The following is a 27,542-nucleotide window of genomic DNA, read 5'->3' on the forward strand; positions in this document are numbered from 1 at the left end:
CTTGGTCACTGTCATGTCCATATATTAGCATCCCAGCTCAAAAGGTGCCAGAGATATTGGCCAAATGATAAAGAAAATAAATTAATGATTAATAATGGAAATAAATAAATAATAATCATTAAAAAAATAAATTATTAATCAATTCAGTCACAGAACACATAAACCACCACCATTTCATCAGAATCTGTAACTGATTTTTTTTTTTTTTTTTTTAGTAATTAATCGAATAATTAAATAATTAATCGATTAATTGATTAATTGATTAATCAATAAATCAAAAATATCCTTGATAGCCACATCACTTGGTCGCTCATGTCCAAATATTAGCTTCCGAGCTCAAAAGGTGCCTGAGATATTGGCCAAATGAGAAAGAAAATAAATAAATGATTAATAATGAAAATAAATAACTAATAATCATTAAAAAATTAAATTAATCAATTCGGTCATACAACACAAACCACCACCATTTCATCAGAATCTGCAACTTTAAAATAAAAAAAAATTTTAGTCATTAATCGAATAATTAATTAATTGATTAATTAATAAATCAAAAATAGCCTTTGCAGCCAAATCACCTGGTCATTCGCATGTCCAAATATCAGCTTCCTAACTCAAAAGGTGCCTGGGTTAATGGTCAGAAGAGAAAGGAAATATGATTAATTAAATAAGTACTTAATTAATCGCTAATAATTAAATAACTCCTCAATTTATTGATTAATCAAAAAACAAAAAATACCCTTTTTGAAAAAGGACTTGCTCACTATTGTGCCGAAATTTCAGCTTCCTAGCTCAAAGGATGGCCGAGATATCGCCCGGACAAACAAGAAAGCAAGAAAACAAGAAAGAAAACAAACATCCAGAGTGAAAACTGAGTACTCCCTTTCAGCGTGCGTCACTGCCGAGCCCAGCAATGACGATTTGCAATGCCTGGAGATGGCATATGAAAGGTGCAGTGTACAACAAGGATAGGCGGAATGGTGTGAAATAGTTAGAACGGAAGGAGCGACACCTTATCCTGAATGAGATGTGTACAGGTAATCTGTTTGTTTGACCAAGCAGGCTTCGGCTACAGGAAAAATCAAACGCTGATAAGAGAACACAGGAAATGCCTTACTAATTTCGTAAAGGATATCGACGAGGAAGACATGTTGGTCTACCTGTATGGATGTGATAAACAAGGACAGTGGTTGAAATGGGATTCTGCCATACAGACCGATACATCGTGGAAGAAACTCCTTTATGTATGGACACCAGAACTACTGTCATTCCACATCAACGCGATCCCTGACCAACTCCCTTCCCCAGCCAACCTAAGATTGTGGGGCAAAACCAACCTTGGACTGTGTCAACTGTGCCATAATCACCATTGCACACTGCTCCACATCTTAAATGGGTGCAGCTACTCATTCCAAAATGGAAGATACAACTGACGCCATGACCAAACCCCAAGAGGGATTGCATCAGGCCTGGCTCCTTATAACAAAGATGCAAATAAGAGGACCAGGATTGTATCAAAGCCAAATTCCAATCCCACCATTTGCATTCCATACAGCTGATGGTACATCCTACAGGAACCCAGCCTTGCCACTTCCACAGGTGAAAACACATGACATCCTACAGAAGGCTAAAGATTGGATGTTTCTGATGGATGAAGACCATAAGCCAAAAAGTGTTCCCTCCACAAATTACGGAAACTGCCAAACAGCCTGATATCACCACCTATTCTGCAGTAACTAAGAATGTCATCATTATTGAATTCACAGTCCCAATGGAGGAGAACCTGTCCAAAGCATATGCCAGAAAGAAAGGCAAATACAATGATCTGGCAGCCGATTGTGAACATCGAGGATGGTCTGTAAACTACTTGCCAGTAGAAATAGTTAGTAGAGGATTTTACAATACATCTTTCAGAAAATGCCTTGCCCTTTTAGGCATTCCAAAAGGAAAGATGAAGATTATTATGGACGCAGTATCCAAAACGGCCCTTAGAGCGAACTATGTCATCTGGCTGTGCAGAAGCTCAAAGGCCTTCAGACAAATAGAATTACTGCCCACACAATAAACATACTCCTCGGGAAGAGGGACGGTTGAGCGCTCATAAAACCAATTTAACCCACCAAAGTCTGGTCTGAAGTCCAGAAACCTCAGAGTATAGTTTTGAGTATACGTAGTATAGTTTCAGATTATTGTTCGAGCCAGAGAGATTCTGCAACAAGGTGAAGATTTTTGTCCTAAAGTCAACTTCATTATTTCAGGAGTGCTCATCCTCAAAGGGGTGATTGGAAGGCTCCGACAATGACTGCACTGGTGTTTCACCAAATTAGTATCAGCGTTTGACCGTCCTAACCCTTATAATGCAGTTATTTTATTTAAGACCTGGCCTCGATGAGGAATATATGGTCCATGACTGCAGCCTTCAACATAAAAGAGACAGAGACACCAGACAACAAAGGGGAAGGGATGCAAATTTCCAGAGAACCGGGTACCAACGATGCCAGCGTCACTTTTTCCCTCCAGTCAGTAAGGCAAATCAAGGATCAGGTCACAATTGCAAAATTAAACCTTGTTCTTTTACGATTTGCTGAATATGCAACCCAGGAGCGAACGGGGATTAAAGGGGGGGGGGGGGGGGGGGGAGAGAAACTGGATGCAATATCTTGTATGCTCCAGGGAGAAAACAACCCCATCTTGACCAAAGCAGGCAAACCCAGGAAAAATCCCTTTTTATTAGAGTAATTCTCTGTAGACAACTGGAATTAGAACTGCAATCAATTCAGTTACCGACAATCTTTACTATAGTGTACTCAAATCATTATAGAGTAACCTATAGTAATTCTAAGGTTAACTTAAACTGCCAGCAAGTATATGAGAGTACAACAACTTTGAACTATATCATTTTTGCTTGGGAAGTGTCCCCATGGGAGGCATTCCAACTTCATTCCAACACGTGGAACAGTAATATCATCACATTCCCAGTCCTCATTGACAATGAGAAAGACAAAAACATGGATGTAGCCAAGGACTGTGTTAGCAACTCTTCAATCTCACAAAATTGGCTATGCTTTTGGAAGAAATAAATTGTCCAGTTTACAGCCTCTCACCATGACCGTCAACCAGTCAGATGTGGAAACTGCGAAATGCCAAAGCAGTCGCTTTACAGAGCCGCTCTGCATGCAAGATCAATTACACCACAACCACAACAGACCCACAGATGAGATGGCATGGAAGAATATTGAGAGATATATAATTACTGCACTTGCAGGTTGGCTAACCCCCGCTCTAGTAGGGAAAATGGCCTTTAAAATGCATGTTGTTGTTGTTGTTGTTGTTGTTGTGTATGTTGACAGTAGAGCTTTTTCTATTGCAAAACAGAGCTAACTAGAACGGCACTACACTCGATAGAGCGCATACCTCCGCTAAGCTGAACAGTTTGTTTTCTATCCTACTGATAGGCCGGATCTGGATTCAGACCTGAACCAAAATCTAATCGGCTTATTCTCGTCACCTAATCAACTCGTCCACCAAGTTAATTCATAACTCGTCCATAACTTTTAAAAATATCATGTTATATATCACTTTTCAGCCGATCTCTCAACGGTAAAGAATCACTTAAAAATTAAATAATTCTCGTATCCGAATCCATATTCAGATCTTCACCAAAATCGAATCGATTAGTCCTTGTCAAACACCCAACCTGTCCACCAAGTTTCATTCAAATCCGTCCATAACCTTTTGAAATATCCTGCTTTGTATAGTTTTTGACACTTTCACAATGGTGAAGAATCACTAATAATTATACCAGCCAGATCCAAATCCGGATCTTCACCAAAATCTAATCATTTCATCCTTGTCACATACACTACCTCTGCCAAATTTCGTCTGAATCCATCCACCACTTTTGGAGATACACTATATGACCAAAAGTATGTGGACACCTGAACATCACACCCATGTGTGCTCGTCGAACATCTAATTCCAAAATCATGGGCATCAATATGGACTTGTTCGGGGACATTCCGCCCTCCCTCCAAAGATGTTTGATGGGGTTGAGGTCAGCACTCTGTGCAGGCCAGTCAAGTTCTTCCACACCGATCCTGACAAACCATTTCTGTATGAACTTCGCTTTGTGCATGGGGGCACTGTCATGCTGAAACAGGAAAGGGCCTTCCCCAAACTTGGAAGCACACACTCATCTAGAATGTCATTGTTTGCTGTAGTGTTAAGATTTCCCTTCACTGGAACTAAGGGGCCTAGCCCGATCCATAAAAAACAGCCCCAGACCATTATTCCTCCTCCATCAAACTTTACAGTTGGCATTATGCATTCGGGCAGGTAGCGTTCTGCTGGCATCCGCCAAACCCAGATTCGTCCGTCGGACTGCCAGATGGTGAAGCGTGATTCATCACTCCAGAGAACACGTTTCCACTGCTCCAGAGTCCAATGGCGGCGAGCTTTACACCACTCCAGCCGACACTTGGCATTGCGCATGGTGATCTTAGGCTTGTGCGCGGCTGCTCGGCCATGTAAACCCATTTCATGAAGCTCCCGACCAACAGTTGTTGTGTTGACATTGCTTCCAGAGGCAGTTTGGGACTCGGTAGTGAGTGATGCAACCGAGGACAGCCAATTTTTATGCTCTACGCGCTTCAACATTTGGCGGTCCCGGCAAAAATTTGACGAACTGACTTGTTGGAAAGGTGGCATCCTATGACGGTGCCACGTTGAAAGTCACTGAGCTCTTCAGTACGGCCCAGTCTACTGCCGATGTTTGTCTATGGAGATTGCATGGCTGTTACTTGATTATATATAGCTGTCAGCAATGGGTGTAGCTGAAACAGCCGAATCCACCAATTAGAAGGGGTGTCCGCATACTTTTGGTCATGTAGTGCATCTTGTTGACATTCAGACAGACAGGGGTGAAAACATAACCTCCATCCTCCTTCGGTGGCAGAGGCAAATATGTCGTACATAGCACGATACTTGTGAAATTCCTAAAATAAATTGTTAACCATTGGCCTATGTTGACCTCAAAAAAAATTGGTGGTTTAATTCAGTGATCTGATATGTAATCATATTCAAATTTCAAGGCATTTGGATGAAAATTGAGGATTTTAGAAATTTTGCAAAGTTGGTGACCTTTAGCCTATGTTGACCTTTTGACCCCAAAAACAATAGGCTTCTTGCTTTTGACCAACTCTACCATATCGTGAAGTTTCGTGAAGATCAGTTGAAAATTGTGACCTGTAGGCCGGTGACAAAACAAACAAACAAGACGTCATGCAGAGCACGATACTTGCAAAATCCGCCCCCCCCCCCCCTCCCCAAGAATTTTTTTTTCCATTGATACAGCAAATTGTCCATTTCATCAAGATTAAAATTGACAATCTTGATCAACGCTTGGGTCAATAGAAAGTGACGATTTTTCAGATGAAAAATTATGATTTTGAAAGGTTGACCTCGAGTTGACCTTTGACCTCAAAAATAGTTGGTTTCCCTATTTAATGACTCAATGTGCAAATGCTGTTCAATTTACAAGTAAATCGGATGAAAATTAACGGTTTTTCAGATGAAAAGTGATGATTTTTGAAGTTTGACCTTGAGTTGACCTTTGACCTATTTACCTCAAAAATAGTTCATTTCCCAATTTAGTGACTTGATATACAAATGCTATTCAAATTTCAAGTCAATCGGATTAAAATGGCGATTTTGGAATCTTGACCTCCAGATGACCTTTGACCTCAAAATCAATAGGCTTCTCAATTGGGACGACTTATACAACTCGGTGAAGTTTCGTGACGATCGATTCAGAATTGTGACCTGTAGGCCGGTGACAGACAAACAGACAAACAGACAGAACCACAAACGGAACTGACCAATATACTTGAAAAATCTTCGATTTTACAAGTACCAAACAGACAGATGAAAAATCACTCAGAGCGACACTTGGCAAAAGAGAACAAAGCAGAATGGCACACAGTAGAGCATCCTTTTGACCTCTTAAATAATTGGTGGTTGAATTCAGTTAGCTGACATGAAAATCCAATTCAAATTTCAAGTAAATCGGATGAAAATTGAGGCTTTTAGAAATTTGAAAAAAGTGGTTGACCTTTGGCTTATTTTGACCTTTTGGCCTATGCTGATCTCAAAAATAGTTGTTGGTTGAATAAAGTTAACCGATGTGTATATCCCATTCAAATTTCAAGTGAATTGGATTACAAATGGGGGTTTTAGAAATTTGAAATTGTTGTTGACCTTTGGCCTATGTTGACCTTTTGGCCTATGCTGATCTCAAAAATAGTTGGTGGTTGACTTCAGTTAGCTGAAATGAAAATCCTATTCAAATTTCAAGTCAATCGGATTAAAATTGAGTATTTTAGAAATTCAACAAAAAGTGGTTGACCTTTGGCCTATGTTGACCTTTTAACCTATGTTGATCTCCAAAATAGTAGGAGGTTGAATTCAGTTCGCCGATATGTAAATCCTATTCAAATTTCAAGTCAATCGGATGAAAATTGAGGATTTTAGAAATTTGAAATGGTTGTTGACTTTTGGCCTATGTTGACCTTTTGGCCTATGTTGATCTCAAAAATAGTTTGTTGTTGAATTCAGTTTGCCGATATGTATATCCTATTCAAATTTCAAGTCAATCGGATGAAAATTGAGGAATGACTGATTGAATTAATGAATGATCGTTTTAAGGCCATTTTCCCCGCTAAAGCAGGGGTTAGCCTTGCGGGCCCCATGACAATCATGGTTCCCTGTTTGAGGCAATGTTTTTTATGAATTTTATTATGAGGATTTTAGGAGGATTTAATGAGAATTTTAATGAGAATTATGAGGATTTTAGAAATTTGAAATGGTTGTTGACTTTTGGCCTATGTTGACCTTTTGGCCTATGTTGATCTCAAAAATAGTTGGTTGTTGAATTCAGTTTGCCGATATGTATATCCTATTCAAATTTCAAGTCAATCGGATGAAAATTGAGGAATGACTGATTGAATGAATGAATGATCGTTTTAAGGCCATTTTCCCCGCCAAAGCAGGGGTTAGCCTTGCGGGCCCCATTACAATCATGGTTCCCTGTTTGAGGCAATGTTTTTTATGAATTTTATTATGAGGATTTTAGGAGGATTTTAGGAGGATTTTAGGAGGATTTTAGGAGGATTTTAGGAGGATTTTATGAGAATTTTTATGAGGATTTTAGAAATTTGAAAAAAGTGGTTGACCTTTAGCCTATGTTGACCTTTTGACCCCAAATAGGATTGATAGGATTTTGTCGGACCACGAACTCTACCATTTGGTAAAGTTTCGTGAAGATTGGTTTAAAATTGTGTCCTGAAGGCAAGTATAAGTGAGCGGACAGACAAACACACAAACAAACACAAATAAACACACACACAAACCGGAGTGAGCAACATACTTGCAAATTTTTTTTTTTTTTTTTGCCAAGTAACAAACAGACAAACAGACAGACAAACAGAGACAGAACCACAAACGCAACCGACCAATATACTTGAAAAATCTTCGATTTTGCAAGTAATAATGCATAAGACCAACCAATCTTCGATTTTCGCAAGTAACAAACGGAGAGGTGAAAACATAACCTCAATCCACCTTCAGTGGCAGAGGTAATAAATATCAAAAGTATTATCAGTCAATCAGATTAAATGATGCAAAGCAAAAAAGGATAGAACAAATGATGACCTTGTTGTGTAATTCTTGAAGTGTACCAACGATTTTGCTGTCCTCTGACTTATTTGAGGTCAGCAGGGATACCATCTGTTCACGATACTTGGTCATGATTAGCTCCAAAGCAGACTGATGTTCATCCAGTGACATCAGCAACTCTGCAGAGAAAACACCACAAGCAGAACTCTCATCATATAGTACAGTTGGTTTCAACAAAAGCCAGGTGATATTCAACTTTATTGACAATAAGAATTCTTGGTGTCTAGCCATTGATTAAATATCTTTAATGAACACATATTGTGTGTGTGTGCGTGTGTAAAACACTCACATTAATCCTATTCAAATCAGCACTCACACATTTCCAATTGGCAGATTACCGAAAAATGGCTGATTTCTGCCTGTGCCGATTACTGGTTCCATACCACTTTGTACAAGTAACATGGGTTACATGGCCGCAGCCTCAGAGGCCAAAGTGACTAATACAGAATTTTTTTTGCAAACAGAACGACCAATTGGTTATAAAAAAAAACACACACACACACACACACACACACACACACACACACACACACACACACACACACACACACACACACACACACACACACACACACACACACACACACACACACACACACACACACACACACACACACACACACACACACACACACACACACCATTCCCCAACAACCCCACATATTTGCGGGTGGTAAAATGAGACCTGCTTCCACATTTACGGCCCTGTGCACCGCATATTCGCGGTTTTTCGCGGGCGAATATTTTTTATTTTTTTTCCACATTTCCCAGCCACGCACTTGACACTTCTAAAAGCATCTTTACACACGTCACGCATAAACCATTTCGCACCAGATCTGCACATAATATTCTAAAACCATCTTCCACGAGTCACGCATAAAGCCACTGTACATGCACAACCACACGATTTGACATTTTTTGTGGGAGTATTCGTGATTTTTCTGACCTGCTTCTACATTCATGGTTTTTCATGGGATTTTTGATTCAGGAAACACGAACTACCAGGGAACCTACCTATCCCCTGTTTTCCAATAGAAACAACAACGCCACCACATTCGCGGCATTTTCCAGGAACGTATCACCCGTGAATGCTGGAGTCCGAAAGTATATATATCTTTATTGTATTGATAGTGGTTTGTAAAGAATGTTTAATCACATCTCCTTGAAACGTCTATAAATCAATGTTTTTAAAAATCTGTTCATTGATATTTGCTCAAAACAAGGATGAAAGCTACTCAAGGTTTTTGGTTTGTATACAGAACAACTGTAATCGGTAATCAGCACTCACACATTTCCAATTGGCAGATTACCGAAAAATGGCTGATTTCTGCCTGTGCCAATTACTGGTTCCATACCACTTTGTACAAGTAGCATGGGTTACATGGCCGCAGCCTCAGAGGCCAAAGTGACTAATGTTACGAATTCATGTGAATTACTATTCAGGTCTTTGCTTATCAATGTGTAGTCGATTAAAGGTTGTTGTGATTAAAGGGTCAGGAGCCCTTCTGGGAAAAAGGAGACCGGAAACGGAAGGAAAAAGACACGAGGTCCGGGGAGAAGTGACGATCTTCTTCCTCTTCTTCCTCGCCGAGCTCCGAGGCGAGGGTATCGATATTGAGCAGCGTCTGACGCTGCGTTGGAAAACCCGTCTGGCGAAAGGAATTACCCCTTGACACATCAAGTTGCCGTGGGTTCGTGCACGGAACCAAGCGTCCTACACAGTTCGCCTCACCGTCTACAAGGACGCGTACGGGTCGCACCGTGGGCCTCGCGCATTGGACAAGCCGCGCGTTGCTTTGCCCGCTTTGCTTGGCAAGGAGGTGTGCGCTGCAACCGTTGTTCCCGGTACGTGACGTGCACGTTTGGGAGCACGTCCGCCCGGGGTTCGTTCAACCGCCCGTGTGCGGAGAAGCCGACCATCATCTTGGTCAGGAGGGGCCCAGAGACATTGTGAGGGACAGAGACCAAAGGGGTCGTGAGTACCCAAGGGGTCGAGAGTGGGGAAAGGGGACACATATGTAAGATGGCCATCTTAGTGATTGATTGTTAATTGTTGATGGTTGTTGATTGCTCGGGGAATATATCATTGATTGTTCCGGATCCTTGGTGTGGGGTGTCTTATTGATTGGAATTCATATTGATTGCGTTACGAAAGCGCATAAATAATATATCTTTCTGGCGGAGTTCCTCTCACGGTCCGGGGGTCACCAAGACCAGGTAGTCACCGGGAGGACCACGTAACACTAATACAGAATTTTTTTGCAAACAGAACGACCAATTGGTCTCAAATTTAAAAGGCTGCATTTATTTTTTGTAGTGCATCACAATTAGCTTTCTTAAAGTCCATGAAATAATTTTAATCGAGAGGTCAACTTAAACTTTTCCTGTCACTGGAGACGGGTACTTTTGCTCGGTTCGTACTCACCTCATCTTATCTAATCAGGGGCAATCGAGCGACCTGTCAAGTACGGACTGGCTAATGTTGTGGAGCCAACTGGTTGGAGAAGAACATCCCTGCTATCACTAATGAACCTTAGCTGAGTCAATAGGAAAATAAACGAAACATGGCAGGTTGGAAACAACTGTTTACCAAAGAATTGCAGCATGCAAGCAGGTATGTACAAGCAAAAATAAGGCAACACATTTACAATGGTCAAAAATGAAGCAAATCTCAGCCAATAATCACAACCAGAAAAGCTTAATCCACTTAATACTTATCCCATCTCCAATCCTAATTATTTACAAAGATCACATGGTTCCAGCAGAATTACACCCTCAGGAAAGATAGAGAAGAGGGAAAAGAAGGGGAGAATTAGTTCAGGGCTTAGGGTCGGCCTTTGCCTTACTTGGTCACCGTCGACGGACGGGTACCGATCTTGATAGAGGTAGGAGGGCGGTGGGGCATGGTAGTAAGGTAGTGCGGTGCGGTGTAGTGTAGTGCAGTGCAGTGCAATCTCATCCTCCACCAGAGATCTCTGTATGGCCTGCCTGCCTTTCACCACTTGCATGGCGCTTCATGCCGTGCAACACGGGTCGCTCCCTCAGGGCAATGGCCCCTCCCTTAGCACAGCGGAATTTCTCCTCAGATGGCAGGAAGGCGATCCTCCTGACTCCCAACAGACCTTTGGCTCAACGCCAAGGCTAGGATTTCTCCTCAGCCACAGGCAGGTACTCTTCCTCTTCAGCAGATCTCTGGCTCGATTCCAAGGCTTCAAATAGAGTTTCCGTTTCGCCTTTATACTCGCTTAGGTGGGGCAGAGCCTGGTACCACACTGAACATCCTCAATGTCATGCCTCCAGATGCTCCACCCTGCTCTACTGTCAATCATCCAAGCTTAGTGATTGGGGACCCTCCCCACCCATCACCCTGCTTCTTGCGTTTCGTGCCAAGGCGAGTTAAAGCTGAGAGGATGCGGCTGTTTCAATGCGTGGTGTTCGTGTTTGATAAATGTGTCTGGATTGAGGGGGGGAAATAGTGCTTATGAGAGGAATAAGGACAATGTATACTGCATGTCCTTAAAGGTCGCTGATGTCTTTAGTGTGTCTGGAGAGGTAAATAAACCAAATTGGAGCTGTCTAACTGGGTTTGGTAATAGGAGAAGCCGAATTAAAGTGTCTAGAATGTGCAATGGTTACCAACCAATATGGTCGTGAATGTCAGGTTATAAAAGGGGGTGGAGGCATAAGGCTGCACTGGAGGGAGGAAGAAGAAGTCCCCGATAGCCATTGCATACGCATATCTCCCATTAGCCCACTACACAAAAGGGAGAACTATCTGAATACAAATACTAATGAGATAATTGAAATCGGGAACCTCCGTGCGTGGTTGTGCATTTCATGGAGGGGGTGGGGGAGAGGGGGGGTCCCCATTTTCCACCGTTTTTTTCTAAACATGGAGGTTTGACAATGAGTCACAAACATGCATCCACTGCAAGGTTCTCTTCCTTCCGAACGTGTTTTCCGATCGTCCACTGGATCTATGGTCAAGGTTGGTGTTGATTATTGCTTTCCAATCCATGACCAGGATTGTTCCCCACTGTTAATTGGGGGATGGCGAAGAATCCAAATTTTCCCGATGCTGGCATTACAGTGGTCTTGTGGTAAGGACAATGGACTGACACAAACAGCCAGGCTGTTGTGGGTTCAAAGAGAGTTGAAGGAAGCATTTCCAAAAGAGAAAAAAAACCTATCACTATTGGATTGTCAGTTTTAAAAAAAAATGGTGCATCAATGACCTTCAGGCAAAGGATAATCTGGCTCCCCACTTAGTCTGGTCTACTTTGTGGTTAACTCTCAATGCCCTCAGGGAAACCTGGAATGGGTAATCAAATGCTTCCCGATAAAAAGCTGGCTACTGTCCAACATCCACCTAAATGTTAGAGGTACCTGCTCCATGAAAAAGGTAATGATCGTTCCGAGTTGGAATAAAGATTTCATCGAGATTCTGGAACACTAAGCATTTCAACTGTTCCCTAAATATTTATAGTCAATTGACACTATTCATAGTTATATGCAAAATACCAGGTACATCAGTCGGAAAATGTGGTATTCCACATCAGTGCGACAGTACTTCCAAGGTCCGATAAAGCTTGTTTTTTTCCAAAACATATTGGACCATTGTTCTCCATTGTCGGCGAGTGCCCTTGTAGATGTGGAGGCCAATACAACAACAACAACAACAACAACAGGCATTTTAAGGCCATTTTCCCTGCTAGAGCGGGGGTTAGCCTTGCGGGCCCCATGACAATCTTCTCCATTTTGCCCTATTTTCTGCATCTCCCCGTGTTAACCCCCTTGCCCACATTTCTCCTTCCACCATCTTTAGCCAAGTCTTTCTCAGTCTTCCCCGTCCTCTACTTCCTTCTACATTCATTTCCATCACTCTTCTCAACCAGTCACTTTCATCCTTCCTCAAACCATGGCCAAACCATCTCAAACTGTTTCTCTTCACAGCATCCATCACAGGCTCTATTCCCGTCATCTTTCGCAATTCATCATTTGTCTTCCTCTCTCTCAACGATACTCCGCACATCCACCGAACCATTCGCATTTCCACCCTTTCCAGCCTTCGTTGCTGCTCTACGTTAATTACCCATGTCTCGCTCCCATAAATCATAACACTTCTCACACATGCAGCATACACCTTTCCCTTCAACGACACTCCCCTCCTCGTCAGCACACCACTCAGTTCCCGAAACTTCTTCCATGCACATCTCACTCTAGCAACCGTTGCCGAGTCTGATCCACCTTCTCCATTCAGCACGTCTCCAAGGTAACAAAATGTTTTCACACCTTCCAGCTTCACGCCATCTCCAACTCAACATTTCCTCCATCTGCAGCTCCCTCTGTGCACACCTTACACTTGAATGTAGCTGCCACACTGGTTAATGACCCTCTCAAACCACTACATTTTTGATGAACCCACTCAGCGCACATTGTACATTGAATGGAATTCACTCCGACACCCTTCCTCAACACAGCACACGGCCACTTCCCAGTACTTTCCACCTCACCACATGCTTTACCACTTGCCATCACCTTCGTTTTTCCGATATTCACCTTCAGACCTTTTGTCTCCATACATTCCTTCCACTTGTTCATCTTCTCCTTCAGTCCATCCATACTTTCTGCAATCAACACCAGATCATCTGCATACAACTCCCACGGTAAACCCTCCTTTACATTCTGAGCCAGCACCTTCATCACAGCTACAAATAGTAGTGGACTTAGTACCGACACCTGATTCACTCCCACCTTCACCTCAAGCTCACCACTGTTCCCGTCCTTCATCCTTACAGCTGTGCGCGCTCTTTTGTACATTGCCATCACTACTCTGAATCAACCATTCCTCCACTCCTAACTTCCTCAATGCCCATGTCACTACTTCACGTGGAACCCTATCGAATGCTTTCTCCAGATCAACAAACCCAAGAAACAACTTCTTCCTCTTCTCCATATACTTCTCCTGCAACTGCCTCATAATAAAAAGCGCATCTGTCGTTCCTCTTCCTGGCATAAATCCAAACTGCATTTCGTCAATCTTCACTTTCTTCCTTATCCTCCTCTCCAACACCCTTTCCAATACCTTCATTCCATGCTCCAATAACTTTATCGCTCGATACGAGCCACAGTCCAAAGGGTCACCTTTCCCCTTGTATCGAGGGACGAGGGTACTCAGTTCCCAATCCACTGGAATGCGGCCTTCTTTCACCACCAGATTGCAGATCTCTGTCATTCTCTTCACACCCCAATTTCCCGCTGCCTTCAACACATCTCCCACAACTCCCGTCGGCCCTCCCGCTTTTCTACTCTTCATTGCTTTTATCGCTTCCTCAACTTCCTTCTCGGTTATCTTCTCTGCCGGTCCTAAAACTGGGTTGCTCTCTATGTTGCCATCCCATTCATTCTCTGCATTCAACAGTATTTCCATATATCTCTTCCATCTTCCTTTAATTCCATCTCGGTCCACAACGATTTGTCCCACTTCATCCTTCAAGCAACTCACCCCCATCACATCACACCTCTCTTTCGCTATCTGCTTTGCAATCCTGAATACCGCTCTCTGACCCTCTTCCAAATCCAAGCGTTCTCCAAACATTTTCCTACATGCCTCCTGTGCCTTTGCTACCTCTTTCTTTGCAGCCTTCTTGGCTGCCTTATAACTTTCATGCTCTGCCTTTTCTGCCCCCCATACCCTTCGCGTTCTGCCACTCCTTGAACTTCTTCCTCTTCTCGTCAATCTTCTTTCCAACTTCATCATCCCACCACCATGTTTCCGAGTGCCTCGGTGGTCCTTTTGTCCATCCACATAACTCACCAACGGCTCCCAACAGACTCTCTTTCATTAACATCCAACCACTTTCAAGCTCAACCACATCATCCTCCACCATACTCAGCCTCTCTTTTAATGCCTCCCTCACTGTCACCTCTTTCAACCTCCACACCTTCATTCTCGGTTGGTACTTCACCCGCCGAGCTCTCCTCGCACCTTTCACCCTTATGTCGCAGACAACCAAGTGGTGCTCTGAAATAGCCTCCTCCCCCGGGATCACCTTTGTATCCCGGAGGTGCCCCCTATCTCGCCTACGCACCAGCAGGTAGTCAACGGTTGTCGTCGACCCACCTGACGTGTATGTAAACAAACACGGTGGAGGCCAATACTGAAGCATAATTGGCATTGCTCATTAAGAGGCTGTTGTAACCAACCCACTATTATCATTATCGACTGGTTACGATCTTTTGGTCTTCCACAGTCTTTCATCCTAACCTCTCCCAACCCCACATAACCCCTGTCGTTACAGCCATTTGCCTCTCCCTAGCTTTACGAGGGTGAACTTTAATCCCACTCCTCTCTCCAGGTCTTTAAAACAGCTGTTCACCACCATCTCTTATCTTCCCCCATCCAAAACCTTGATCTCTTCTACCCCCATTAATTCACCCCAGATCCACTTTTTTTGAAATACCGACTTCTTTCTTTCCTGGAAGTTCTAGCAGTGTCCATGTGTTTTATACCTTCTAACCCCCCCCCCCCCCCCCACCCCACCTTCCCATGCCTCCTCCTCCCCCTCCCCTCCACAGATCTTCCGATGTCCCTGTTCTCTGCTGTTGTACTTGTGTGCTTCCCTCTCTCTCCCCATCTTGTCTCCCGCTCACTTTATTGTATGTTTTGTGTGTCCGTTTTTTTTTGTGATTGAGGTTCGCTCTTACATGAACCTCGATCTGGTATACAAAAAAAAAAAAAAAAAAAAAGGTTCATCCCTTAACACCTGTAGGGGGTGGGAGGAGTACAGACTAACTGTCCAATCACCTGCCTCCTAACCTCTCTCTACTACTTCAATTTTACAGCTTGCCACCACCATATACAGTCTAGCATTTTCATTCATCTTTTTATTTTACTTTATATAGTTATATAAAAAATAATTTTACTTTATATAACCCAACTGCCATAACCAATCGGTCATGTTTGCATATCCATAAAATGTACGCTTACTCCTCTGTGCTAGTGGACACCCCTGACTCCTGTCGTTTTGTGTGAGCCGAGAAACTTTGCAGTAAAAACAAACTGGACTAGCACAAACATATCTGTCTCGGCCAATCAGTGTTATCCTATTCCTGCCTCTGAAAAGCTTATGCAAAATCTATCTATAATTCCAGTAATCTCTGTGTGTATGTATGTATGTATGTATGTATGTATGTATGTATGTATGTATGTATGTATGTCTGTGACCGCTGTTTCTCGACAACCACGGGTCCGATATACTTGAAACTTGCCAGGTATATTGCTGGGGACCCGAGGATGTGCCTTTTCAAGGTTTCATATTAATCGGACAAGTAGTTACCGAGCTATGTCCAAAAAACGATTCAACCAATCAGAGAGCAGCGAGCTATCACGTGTGCCGAACGTGCCGAACAGACTCTGCCTCGGACGGCACATTTGAGAGCGTATTCATTTATTTCACGTTGGCAAACTATGTTGGCGTTAAACTATGTTTTAAAACTAATTAAAACTAATTTGCGATTCATCGTAACTGCGCGTTTGTGCACGCTATGGCGATTTCTTTACCAAACTCCGCAAGCCGTTCGCTTTGGACCAAACCATTTCATGTAAATAGAGGGGGGGGATTGTCACCGTACTCGCAAGCCGTTCGCTTTGGACCAAACCATTCCATGTAAATAGAGGGGGGGGATTGTCACCGTACTCGCAAGCCGTTCGCTTTGGACCAAACCATTTCATGTAAATAGAGGGGGGGGATATAATTTTAGATATATATATAGTACGGGCATGCCCTAGTAAATAAAAAATTCAACAAAACTTGTGGTCAACTATTTGCAATTCTTCCAACAATTCTGTATCACAGCACTACTATTCATTGCAAAATGTAGTGGACATCAGAAACTACCTGTTCATGCTAACACAGCAAAGTACTCTTAAACTACTAAAAATGAGATGATTGATAGTGTGGAACTGGTAATCAAACTCATATTTTACAAACTAATTGAAAGCGGACATACAACCAACGTGTCAAATTACGTGGTGCGACCGACAGACAACGGAACGGTCCCACAACCTCCTCACCCTTGTTTTCTTGCTGCAGCTCCCGGATCTGCCGGTTCTCCTGTTGGATGCCCAGGACTAAAGCAGAGTGCGGTCGATGGCGTGCCACTTCATTCAACTCGACAACTTCCTCTTGGTACTGCATTCACGCATAGCAGATGGCATGGAAAATTGGAAGAGTTCAATATTAATAAAATCGAGCACTGTACAAAACCTTGATTTAAAAAAAAAAAATTAATTTAAGAAATTCAAATTGCCTTGTTGGTAGACAGAAAATTTAATAATTAAACGTTTCATACAACTGGGCAGTGGTGCAGAGTATTTAAGCAATACTAAAGTATTGGTTGTACATGCTTTTGAGAGGGCCAGAATGGAAATGGGGGGCATCAGGTGATGGATCTCTCCAGAGCAAGATTGGCAAGGCAGCCCCAAACATGTGGAACCCAGGTTGGAGAGTTTGGGACACGGCATCGAGGAGCCACACGTTTTGACATGACTCTGTAGGAGCTCAATGGACATGAATGGAGCAACGTGTGCTATATTTGCATAGGAGGGAGGTGCATGCGCTGAAGTTACAGTGCACAAATTGAATACTGCCAAAAAAAAAAAAAAAAAACCCCAAGATACGAACGGCAAAAACTTGCATTTCCATTTGAACACCGGGGCTCATTGTGAACCCAGGTTCGTACTAGAACGGGCACTCGGTGGTGCGCATACCTCTGCCAGGCTGAACAGTTTATGTTTTGTATCCCACTGATAGACTGGATCTGGATTCGGACCTGAACCAAAATCTAATCGGCTTGTTCTCGTCACGCACAGGAAGTGTTTGACAATTATATCTACCAATTCATGCAAAGTACATCAATATGTACCAATGCCTCAATCATGAATGTGATTTATGTACAAGCTTTGGACCACTAAACAAGGATGACTGCACTGTGGACACACTTGCAACAAAATCCAGTAGCAGGCCAATTGGGAAACACACATTTAATGTGCTAAAAAATGTACTCAACACCTCTCATCCATGACAGCTGCTGCCATGGTTATATCAGAACGAGCCGATTCGTCACACAGTCAGGGATTGTTTCACCCCAATACGTTCAAAAATTACGTAACATTTTTTAGGGAGGTGCATACCGTGCCTGCGGACAGGCTTGATTATACCTTAACTAATGGTTTTCATTTGACATCGATTCGATTTTTCGGGGACCCTCATCGTGAGTAACACTTGACCCAAACAAAGCCAATGGAAATCTGATGCAACAAACCCAGGTAGTGTATAATCAGCAGAGGCCTACAGGCCTGATGTCTTAAGCCCACCAGAAAACCAAGATGGCGGCCATATTATTTCGGCTGGGTGGAGTAAAGCAACAAATGTGGGTGGGTCCGGCAGCCGTCCGACCAATGGGTGCACATTTTAAAAATTGACCCCCAACAATAACCACACGGAGCTCTTGAAAACCTTTGCAGGGAAAAATACATGTACATTTATTTTTATGAATGAAAGATAAACTCATGTTGTGGGGTTGGTGGTTCACAATTAAAGTGCAACAATGAAAAGGCCAGCCCTACTATATAAAACCACAACGGAACTCGACAGAGAACATAACTCCGCAAGGCTTTACAGTTTACATTTATTATCCCACCGATGGGCTGGATCTGGATTCGGACATGAACCAAAATCGAATCGGCTTGTTCTGGTCTCCAAACTAACCCATCCACCTGGTTTTGTCACAAGTTGTCCACAACTTTTTGAAATTTCATGCTATATATCGTTTTTGGCCCCACCTCTCAATTCATGGTGAAGAATCACTAAAAATGCACAAAATTATCGTATCCGGATCCAGATCTTCACCAAAATCGAATTAATTCGTCCTTCTCACACCCAACCTGTTCACCAAGTTTCATCTGAATCAATCTAAAAATGTTTCAAGATATCCTCTTCAAAGCCAAACCAGGGTGAAAACAACCTTCCCCCAAAATACACCTAATCACATAGACAGTAAATTAATGGGGTTTTTTTTCTGTTCCCATCCAAGCAAAGATTCTACCATCAACATCCTACACCATCCACCATCCACCATCCCAAACATCAACATCCTACACCATCCCACACATCAACATCCTACACCATCCCACACATCAACATTCTACACCATCCCAAACATCAACATCCTACACCATCCCAAACATCAACATCCTATACCATCCCACACATCAACATCCTACACCATCCCACACATCAACATCCTACACCATCCCACACATCAACATCCTACACCTTCCCACACATCAACCTCCTACACCATCCCAAACATCAACATCCTACACCATCCCACACATCAACATCCTACACCATCCCACACATCAACATCCTACACCATCCCACACATCAACATCCGACACCATCCCAAACATCAACATCCTACACCATCCCAAACATCAACATCCTACACCATCCCACACATCAACATTCTACACCATCCTACACCATCCCAAACATAAACATCCTACACCATCCCACACATCAACATCCTACACCATCCCACACATCAACATCCGACACCATCCCACACATCAACATTCTACACCATCCTACACCATCCCAAACATCAACATCCTATACCATCCCACACATCAACATCCTACACCATCCCACACATCAACATCCTACACCATCCCACACATCAACATTCTACACCATCCCAAACATCAACATTCTACACCATCCCACACATCAACATCCTACACCATCCCAAACATCAACATCCTACACCATCCCACACATCAACATCCTACACCATCCCACACATCAACATTCTACACCATCCCAAACATCAACATCCTACACCATCCCACACATCAACTTCCTACACCATCCCAAACATGAACATCCTACACCATCCCACACATCAACATCCTACACCATCCCACACATCAACATCCTACACCATCCCAAACATCAACATCCTACACCATCCCACACATCAACATCCTACACCATCCCAAACATCAACATCCTACACCATCCCACGCATGAACATCCTACACCATCCCAAACATCAACATCCTACACCATCCCACACATCAACATCCTACACCATCCCACACATTAACATTCTACACCATCCCAAACATCAACATCCTACACCATCCCACACATCAACATCCTACACCATCCCACACATCAACATCCTACACCATCCCACATCAACATCCTACACTATCCCACACATCAACATTCTACACCATCCCACACATCAACATCCTACACCATCCCACACATCAACATCCTACACCATCCCACACATTAACATTCTACACCATCCCAAACATCAACATCCTACACCATCCCAAACATCAACATCCTACACCATCCCACACATCAACATTCTACACCATCCCACACATCAACATCCTACACCATCCCACATCAACATCCTACACCATCCCACACATCAACATCCTACACCATCCCAAACATCAACATCCTACACCATCCCACACATCAACATCCTACACCATCCCAAACATCAACATCCTACACCATCCCACACATCAACATCCTACACCATCCCAAACATCAACATCCTACACCATCCCACACATCAACATCCTACACCATCCCAAACATCAACATCCTACACCATCCCACACATCAACATCCTACACCATCCCACACAACATCCTACACATCAAAATCCTACACATCAACAACATCCTACCATACCATCAACAACATCTTACAATCAACAACATCTTACCATGCAATCAATCAACATCTTACCATGCAATCAATCAACATCTTACCATGCAATCAATCAACATCTTACCATGCAATCAATCAACATCTTACCATACCATCAACATCTTACCACACCATCAACATCTTACCATACCATCAACATCTTACCATACCATCAACATCTTACCATACCATCAACATCTTACCAGACCATCAACATCTTACCATACCATCAACATCTTACCATACCATCAACATCTTACCATACAATCAATCAACATCTTACCATACAATCAATCAACATCTTACCATACAATCAACATCTTACCATACAATCAATCAACATCTCACCATACAATCAATCAACATCTTCCATACAATCAATCAACATCTTACCATACCATCAACATCTTACCATACCATCAACATCTTACCATCAACATCTTACCATACCATCAACATCTTACCATCAACATCTTACCATACCATCATCATCTTACCATAGCATCAACATCTTACCATACCATCAACATCTTACCATACCATCAACATCTTACCATACCATCAACATCTTACCATACCATCAACATCTTACCATACCATCAACATCTTACCATACCATCAACATCTTACCATACCATCAACATCTTACCATACCATCAACATCTTACCATACCATCAACATCTTACCATACCATCAACATCTTACCATACCATCAACATCTTACCATACCATCAACATCTTACCATACCATCAACATCTTACCATACCATCAACATCTTACCATCAACATCTTACCATACCATCAACATCTTACCATACCATCAACATCTTACCATACCATCATCTTACCATACCATCAACATCTTACCATACCATCATCTTACCATAGCATCAACATCTTACCATACCATCAACAACAACATGATCCTACTATCAATGGTTCTTTGATAGGAATGTTACAAATTAAAGTTTGTTTATAGACTTGTCATGCAATGTGGATGGGAGCCCTTCCTGCATGGGACCCCTTCCCCACATGGGACCCCTTCCCCACATGGGACCCCTTCCCCACATGGGAGCCCTTCCCCGCATGGGAGCCCTTCCCCGCATGGGAGCCCTTCCCCGCATGGGAGCCCTTCCCCGCATGGGAGCCCTTCCCCGCATGGGAGCCCTTCCCGCATGTGAGCCCTTCCCGCATGGGACCCCTTCCCGCATGGGAGCCCTTCCCGCATGGGACCCCTTCCCGCATGGGAGCCCTTCCCGCATGGGAGCCCTTCCCGCATGGGACCCCTTCCCCGCATGGGAGCCCTTCCCCGCATGGGAGCCCTTCCCCGCATGGGAGCCCTTCCCCGCATGGGACCCCTTCCCCGCATGGGAGCCCTTCCCCGCATGGGAGCCCTTCCCCGCATGGGAGCCCTTCCCCGCATGGGAGCCCTTCCCCGCATGGGAGCCCTTCCCCGCATGGGAGCCCTTCCCCGCATGGGACCCCTTCCCGCATGGGAGCCCTTTCCGCATGGGAGCCCTTCCTGCATGGGAGCACCCCCCCATGAGGACCCTTCTTCCCCACTCCCACCTCCTTCATCGCTTCAACGCGCTTGTTCAGCGCAGACGTCTGTTCAATCAGGGATTCTGCAACGCTGTCATGTTCCTTCAGCCGCTCCACAAGGACCTTTGCATCGGCCAAGACCTTTTCAATGGTGCACGCCATGGCAGCGGCGGCGGCGGCGGTTGAAGAGGGCGCACCTGCGTGTCCACGACGCACCGTTGCCCTTTCCTCTTGTTTTCTTCCCCCAAAGGTCTATCTACACTCTGTCAAACAAATATCAAGAGAAATAGTTACTCGCACCGACAAAAGGGACGTTTTTAACAGGATTTTCAAAGGATGAACAAGACTTGGGAGTTGCATCATGATTATAGGAATGCATGACGTCATGCCTGACTCGGCAGGTGAATCCCTCACATTATAAGGGTCCAACCTACTCTCACGCACATAATGGACCATGAAAACAAGGCGGTCATTTTAAAGTATAAACGGGAAGAAAACTTTCAACAAAAGTTGGTGTTTTCAGTCTGCGTAATGTAAAAACAAACAAACATGCCATTCGGAGAAGAAAAGAGAAATATCATTGAAGACCCAATCCGACCAAATCGTAAATAAATAATCCCATCTTTTCCATGGGCAAGGCGAAAGGCCGCAGTAAGTCTCACCTGAGAGTGAGACAGACCAGCAGATGCGGAAGTGACTGTCCACGCAAACCGTCTTCCGATGGATTTTACTTGTCGAACATCCACCAAAAAAGCGGCACGACAGGGATTTACAAGCAAACACACAGGATGCACCACAGGCGGTTAACAGTTAACACTGACGAGCATCACACTCAAACTGTGGTTGATGAACTCCCTCAATGGGCGGGGCCTAAAGCCGATCGGAATTGTACAAGTACAACTCAAACCGTTTCCTTCAATCATCCCTGTGGCATAATATGTATTCCGACAATAATATTTTTAAATGTTAGACGGTAATTTATGTTTATTTTATTTATAAGTCATTTTAAAAAAACCGTTGACTGGGAAAGCTTAGCTAGGATCAAACAGCTTCCTATTAAATACACCGCCTAAAATACTTAATTCACACCTGCGTCTCGCATGCACTCGTCAAACGATTATAAATGTTTACGTAATGCGTCATCAAACTTCACCAAGTTGTAGACGTAGTCACAACTGAGAAGACTATTGTTTTTTTAGGTCAAAGGTCGAATTTCTAAAATCGTCATTTCTCATCCGATTCACTTGAAAGTTGAACAGGATTTGCAAATTGTATCACTTAATTGGGAAACAAACCATTTTTGAGGTCAACAGGTCAAAGGTCACCCTAAGGTCAAACTTCTAAAATAATCAATTTACAACTGAAAAATCGTGCATTTTCATCCAATTGACCTGGAAAACTAAAGAGCAATTTCATAGTGCCTCACTGAATTGGGAAACCATCTACTTTTGGGGTGAAAAGTCATTTCAAGGTCTAACTTCTAAAATAATAAATTTTCGGCTGAAAATAGTCATTTTCCATGTGATTGACTTCAAATTTAAATAATAATTGCATATTCCATCACTGAATTAGGAAACCAACTATTTTTGGGGTCAAAAGTCAATGCAAGGCCAAACTTCCAAAAATATATATATTTTCATCTGAAAATAGTCATTTTCCATGTGATTTATTTCAAATTTAAATAATAATTCCATCACTGAATTGGGGAGCATCTATTTTTGGGGTCAAAAGTCAATTCAAGGCCAAAGTTCTAAAATAATAAATTTTCATCTGAAAATAGTCATTTTCCATGTGATTGACTTCAAATTTAAATAATAATTGCATATTCCATCACTGAATTGGGAAGCAACTATTTTTCAGGTCAAAAGATGAAAGGTCAACTCAACGTCAAATTTCTAAAATCATCCATTTTTATCTGAGAAATCTTCAATTTTCATCGTATTAACCTGATGATTAAAGAATAATTGCATCGTGCATCACCAAATTGTAAAACCAATTATGTTTGGGTCAAATGTCAAAGGTCAACTCAAGGTCAAACTTCTAAAATCATCAATTTTCATCTGAAAAATCATCAATTTTATTACGATTCACCCGAGCTTTAATTAAGGAATCGTTAATTTTAATGCAATGGGCAATTTGATGTATCCATGGCAACATTTTTGGGGAGTGGGGTGCTGGGGGGAGGGGGAGTGAATTTTGAAAGTATCATGCTCTGCACGACGTCTTTCTTGTTTGTCTGTTTGTCTCTCTGTCTATTTGACTGTCTGTTTGTTTATCTGTTTGTTTGTCTCTCTGGTTGTTTGTTTGTCTGTTTGGCAGACAATTTGTCTGTCTGTTTGTCTGTATTTGTCTGTCTGTTTGTCTGTCTGGTTGTTTGTCTGTCTGTTTGCCTGTCTGTCTGGTTGTCTTTTTGTCTGTTTGGCTGTCTGTCTGTTTGTGTGTCTGTCTGTCTGTATGTTTGGCTGTCTGTCTATTTGTCTGATCTATTTTTGTGAACAGGATATTTCCAAAAGTTGTGGACGGATTTGGATGAAACCTGTTAAACAGGTTGGATGTGTGATATGGATGAATCGAGTACATTTTGGTGAAGACCTGAATACGATCCAGATAGGAGAATTAAAAAATATATTAAATTGATTTTTCAACATTGAGTGACAGGGCCGAAAACGATATATAGCATGATATTTCAAAAAGTTGTGGACGACTTATAACAAAACTTGGTGGACGAGTTGGTTAGATGACAAGGACGAATCGATTCGATTTTAGTGAAGATCCGAATAGGGATCTGCATATGAAATTTTTTTAATGGAAAGTGATTCTTCACCATTGAGTGAAAGTGCCAAAAACGATATACAGTCACGTGAAAAAGTAAGTACACCCCATGCAAAGTTTTGACTTTTTCAACATATTTCAACATACAGCTATTTGATCCTCATTTCAACAATATTGATAGATAAAGGTGATATAATATAACAAATATCATGAAACATTTACATTTTGTCGTCCATTGTATAATTTAAATAAACATAAATGCAAATTTCGCATGTGGAAAAAGTAAGTACTCCCTTGGCTCTTATAGGTGGTATTGCCCCCTTTGGCAGAAACAACCTCAAGTAGGCATTTCATATATATCAAGTAGGCATCTCTGACATCGACTGGGAGAAATTTTTTCCCACTCCTCCATGCAGAATTCTTTCAGCTGTGCGATGTTTGAGGAGTTTCTTGCATGCACAGCTCGTTTCAAATCCCCCCACAACATCTCAATGGGATTTAGATCCGGCCTTTGACTTGGCCATTCCAGAACCCTCCATTTCTTTCTTTTCAGCCATTCCTTGGTGGATTTACTGGTATGTTTAGGGTCATTGTCATGTTGCAAGATCCACCTTCGGTTGAGCTTCAACTTTCCAACAGTTGGCCTCACATTATCCTCAAGCACCCTCTGGTACAATGAAGAATTCATTGCGGATTCTATGATGGTGAGCTGCCCAGGCCCTGATGCAGCAAAGCTGCCCCAAACCATAATATTTCCACCACCATGCTTTACAGTTGGTATCAGGTTCTTGTGGTCAAATTCTGTCTTTGGTTTTCGCCATACATGTCTTCTGGTACTGTGGCCAAATAGCTCCACCTTTGACTCATCTGTCCAGAGCACATTGCTCCAGAAGTGCTGGTCTTTGCCGAGGTGTTCATTGGCAAACTTTAGTCTTGCCCTGATGTTCCTTCTGGACAGCAAAGGTTTCCACCTGGCACACCTCCCATGTAGATCAATTTTGTGCAGCCTCTTTCTAATGGTAGACTCGTGCACTTTGACATCAACAGTGGCAAGAGCTACCTGTAGGTCCCGTGATGACATTCTGGGGTTCTTAGAGACTTCTTTCAGCATCTTGCGGTCTGCTCTCGGCCTGAACTTGCTGGGGCGGCCTGGCCTGAACAAGTTGGCAGTTGTTTGGAATCTTCTCCACTTGTAGATGATCTTCCCGACAGTCAAATGATTGATTTCAAATTGTTTGGAGATCTTTTTAAATCCCTTCCCAGACTCGTAGGCATCTATAACCTTCTTTCTGAAGGCCTCAGAGAGGTCTTTTGATCTAGGCATGGTGACGCCGCACACTTCAAAAACAAAGAGCAAACCAAACTAAATGTCTGAGGTTTAATTAAGACAGGTTCCTCCACGATCCTCTCTAACGATGTTCTAATCATTTGCACCTGAGCTGGTGCACCTGATTCTAATTTTAATTGTTTGAAGTAGTGATAAATGTAGGGGTGTACTTACTTTTTCCATATGCGAAATTTGCATTTATGTTTATTTAAATTATACAATGGACGACAAAATGTAAATGTTTCATGATATTTGTTATATTATATCACCTTTATCTATCAATATTGTTGAAATGCAGATCAAATAGCTGTATGTTGAAATATGTTGAAAAAGTCAAACTTTACCTGGGGTGTACTTACTTTTTCACGTGACTGTATAGCATGATATTTCAAAAAGTTGTGGAGGAGTTATGACAAAACTTGGATGAGTTGTTTAGGTGACAAGAACAAGCCGATTCGATTTTGGTTCAGGTCTTAATCCAGATCCGGCCTATCAGTGGGATACAAACCATAAACGGTTCAGCCTGGTGGAGGTATGTGGTCTACCGAGTGCCGTTCTAGTTCCTGACTCGGTCTATTTAGTTGAGACCTAAATATCGCAATTATAGAAAGATTACAATAAAAGTACGAAATATTTTGGGACCAGTCAATTTTACTAAATGGCATGCAAAGCGAAAAGCGGGTTTTATAAACAATTTATTCTCTTTATCTATCTGTCTGTCTGTCTGTCTGTCTACAAACGTCTTTATGATCGAGGAACTACTTAATTTCAATTGAATGTAATATTTTGAACATGAATCGGAAAATGAACCCACAGTATAGTGGTACTTTGGGCTCTGAATTTGTCAAATTGTATGGAATCCCGTCCCAATCACACATCATGTGCAGAGAGGAGTAAGATGACTATTTTTAACCTGTCTGGCAGTCAAACAAAATTGAAACTCATTCCTAAAAGGAAACTTACTGTTTTTAAGGGTGTCGAAAAGGACACAAACAACAGGCACGCTGAACAAATGTAACGTTATAGATAAGGTGGTGAAAGGACGCTGCTTCAACGGCATGAAATTTCCCCAAAAAAATATTTATACAGCCTTTAAAATCTTTATTTTATTTCAAATCAATTATATACTTGAACACTGTAGAACACAAATCGCCTTCTTGCCACTTCCCAAAATCTCCCGTTTTGCTGGATTGGACAAAATATTACGCAATTTTCTGCCATCCCAACCAATCAAATTTGCCTCTTTTTTTCTCTCTCTCTCTCTCTCTCAAGAGGCCAAGAGGCCAAGAGGCCACCTGGTCATGTGAAAGGAGCAGTGCACCCCTTGTGGGGATCGGGGAGTAAAGCCCCTGAAGCTACAGTCGT

The 27,542-nt window shown here is 42.5% G+C and overlaps 1 protein-coding gene across 2 annotated transcripts in view; it reads right to left on the bottom strand.

Moving 5' to 3' along the window:
• Positions 1 to 22,950, bottom strand: part of FGFR1OP2 (FGFR1 oncogene partner 2) — an 82,082-nt gene extending 59,132 nt beyond the window's left edge. For both annotated transcript variants that reach the window (XM_068109934.2, XM_068109933.2), the window contains exons 1-4: positions 22,741 to 22,950; positions 22,106 to 22,341; positions 16,805 to 16,922; positions 7,705 to 7,847 (exon numbers count right to left, since the gene is read on the bottom strand). In XM_068109934.2, the coding sequence (XP_067966035.1) occupies positions 7,705 to 7,847; positions 16,805 to 16,922; positions 22,106 to 22,240 (396 nt within the window). In that variant the 5' untranslated portion in view covers positions 22,241 to 22,341; positions 22,741 to 22,950. The remainder of the gene's footprint in view (positions 1 to 7,704; positions 7,848 to 16,804; positions 16,923 to 22,105; positions 22,342 to 22,740) is intronic.
• Between the last annotated feature and the right edge of the window lie 4,592 nt (positions 22,951 to 27,542).

Source organism: Myxine glutinosa, chromosome 3 (assembly GCF_964187855.1).
Source record: "Myxine glutinosa chromosome 3, kmMyxGlut1.1, whole genome shotgun sequence".
NCBI lineage: Eukaryota > Metazoa > Chordata > Myxini > Myxiniformes > Myxinidae > Myxine > Myxine glutinosa.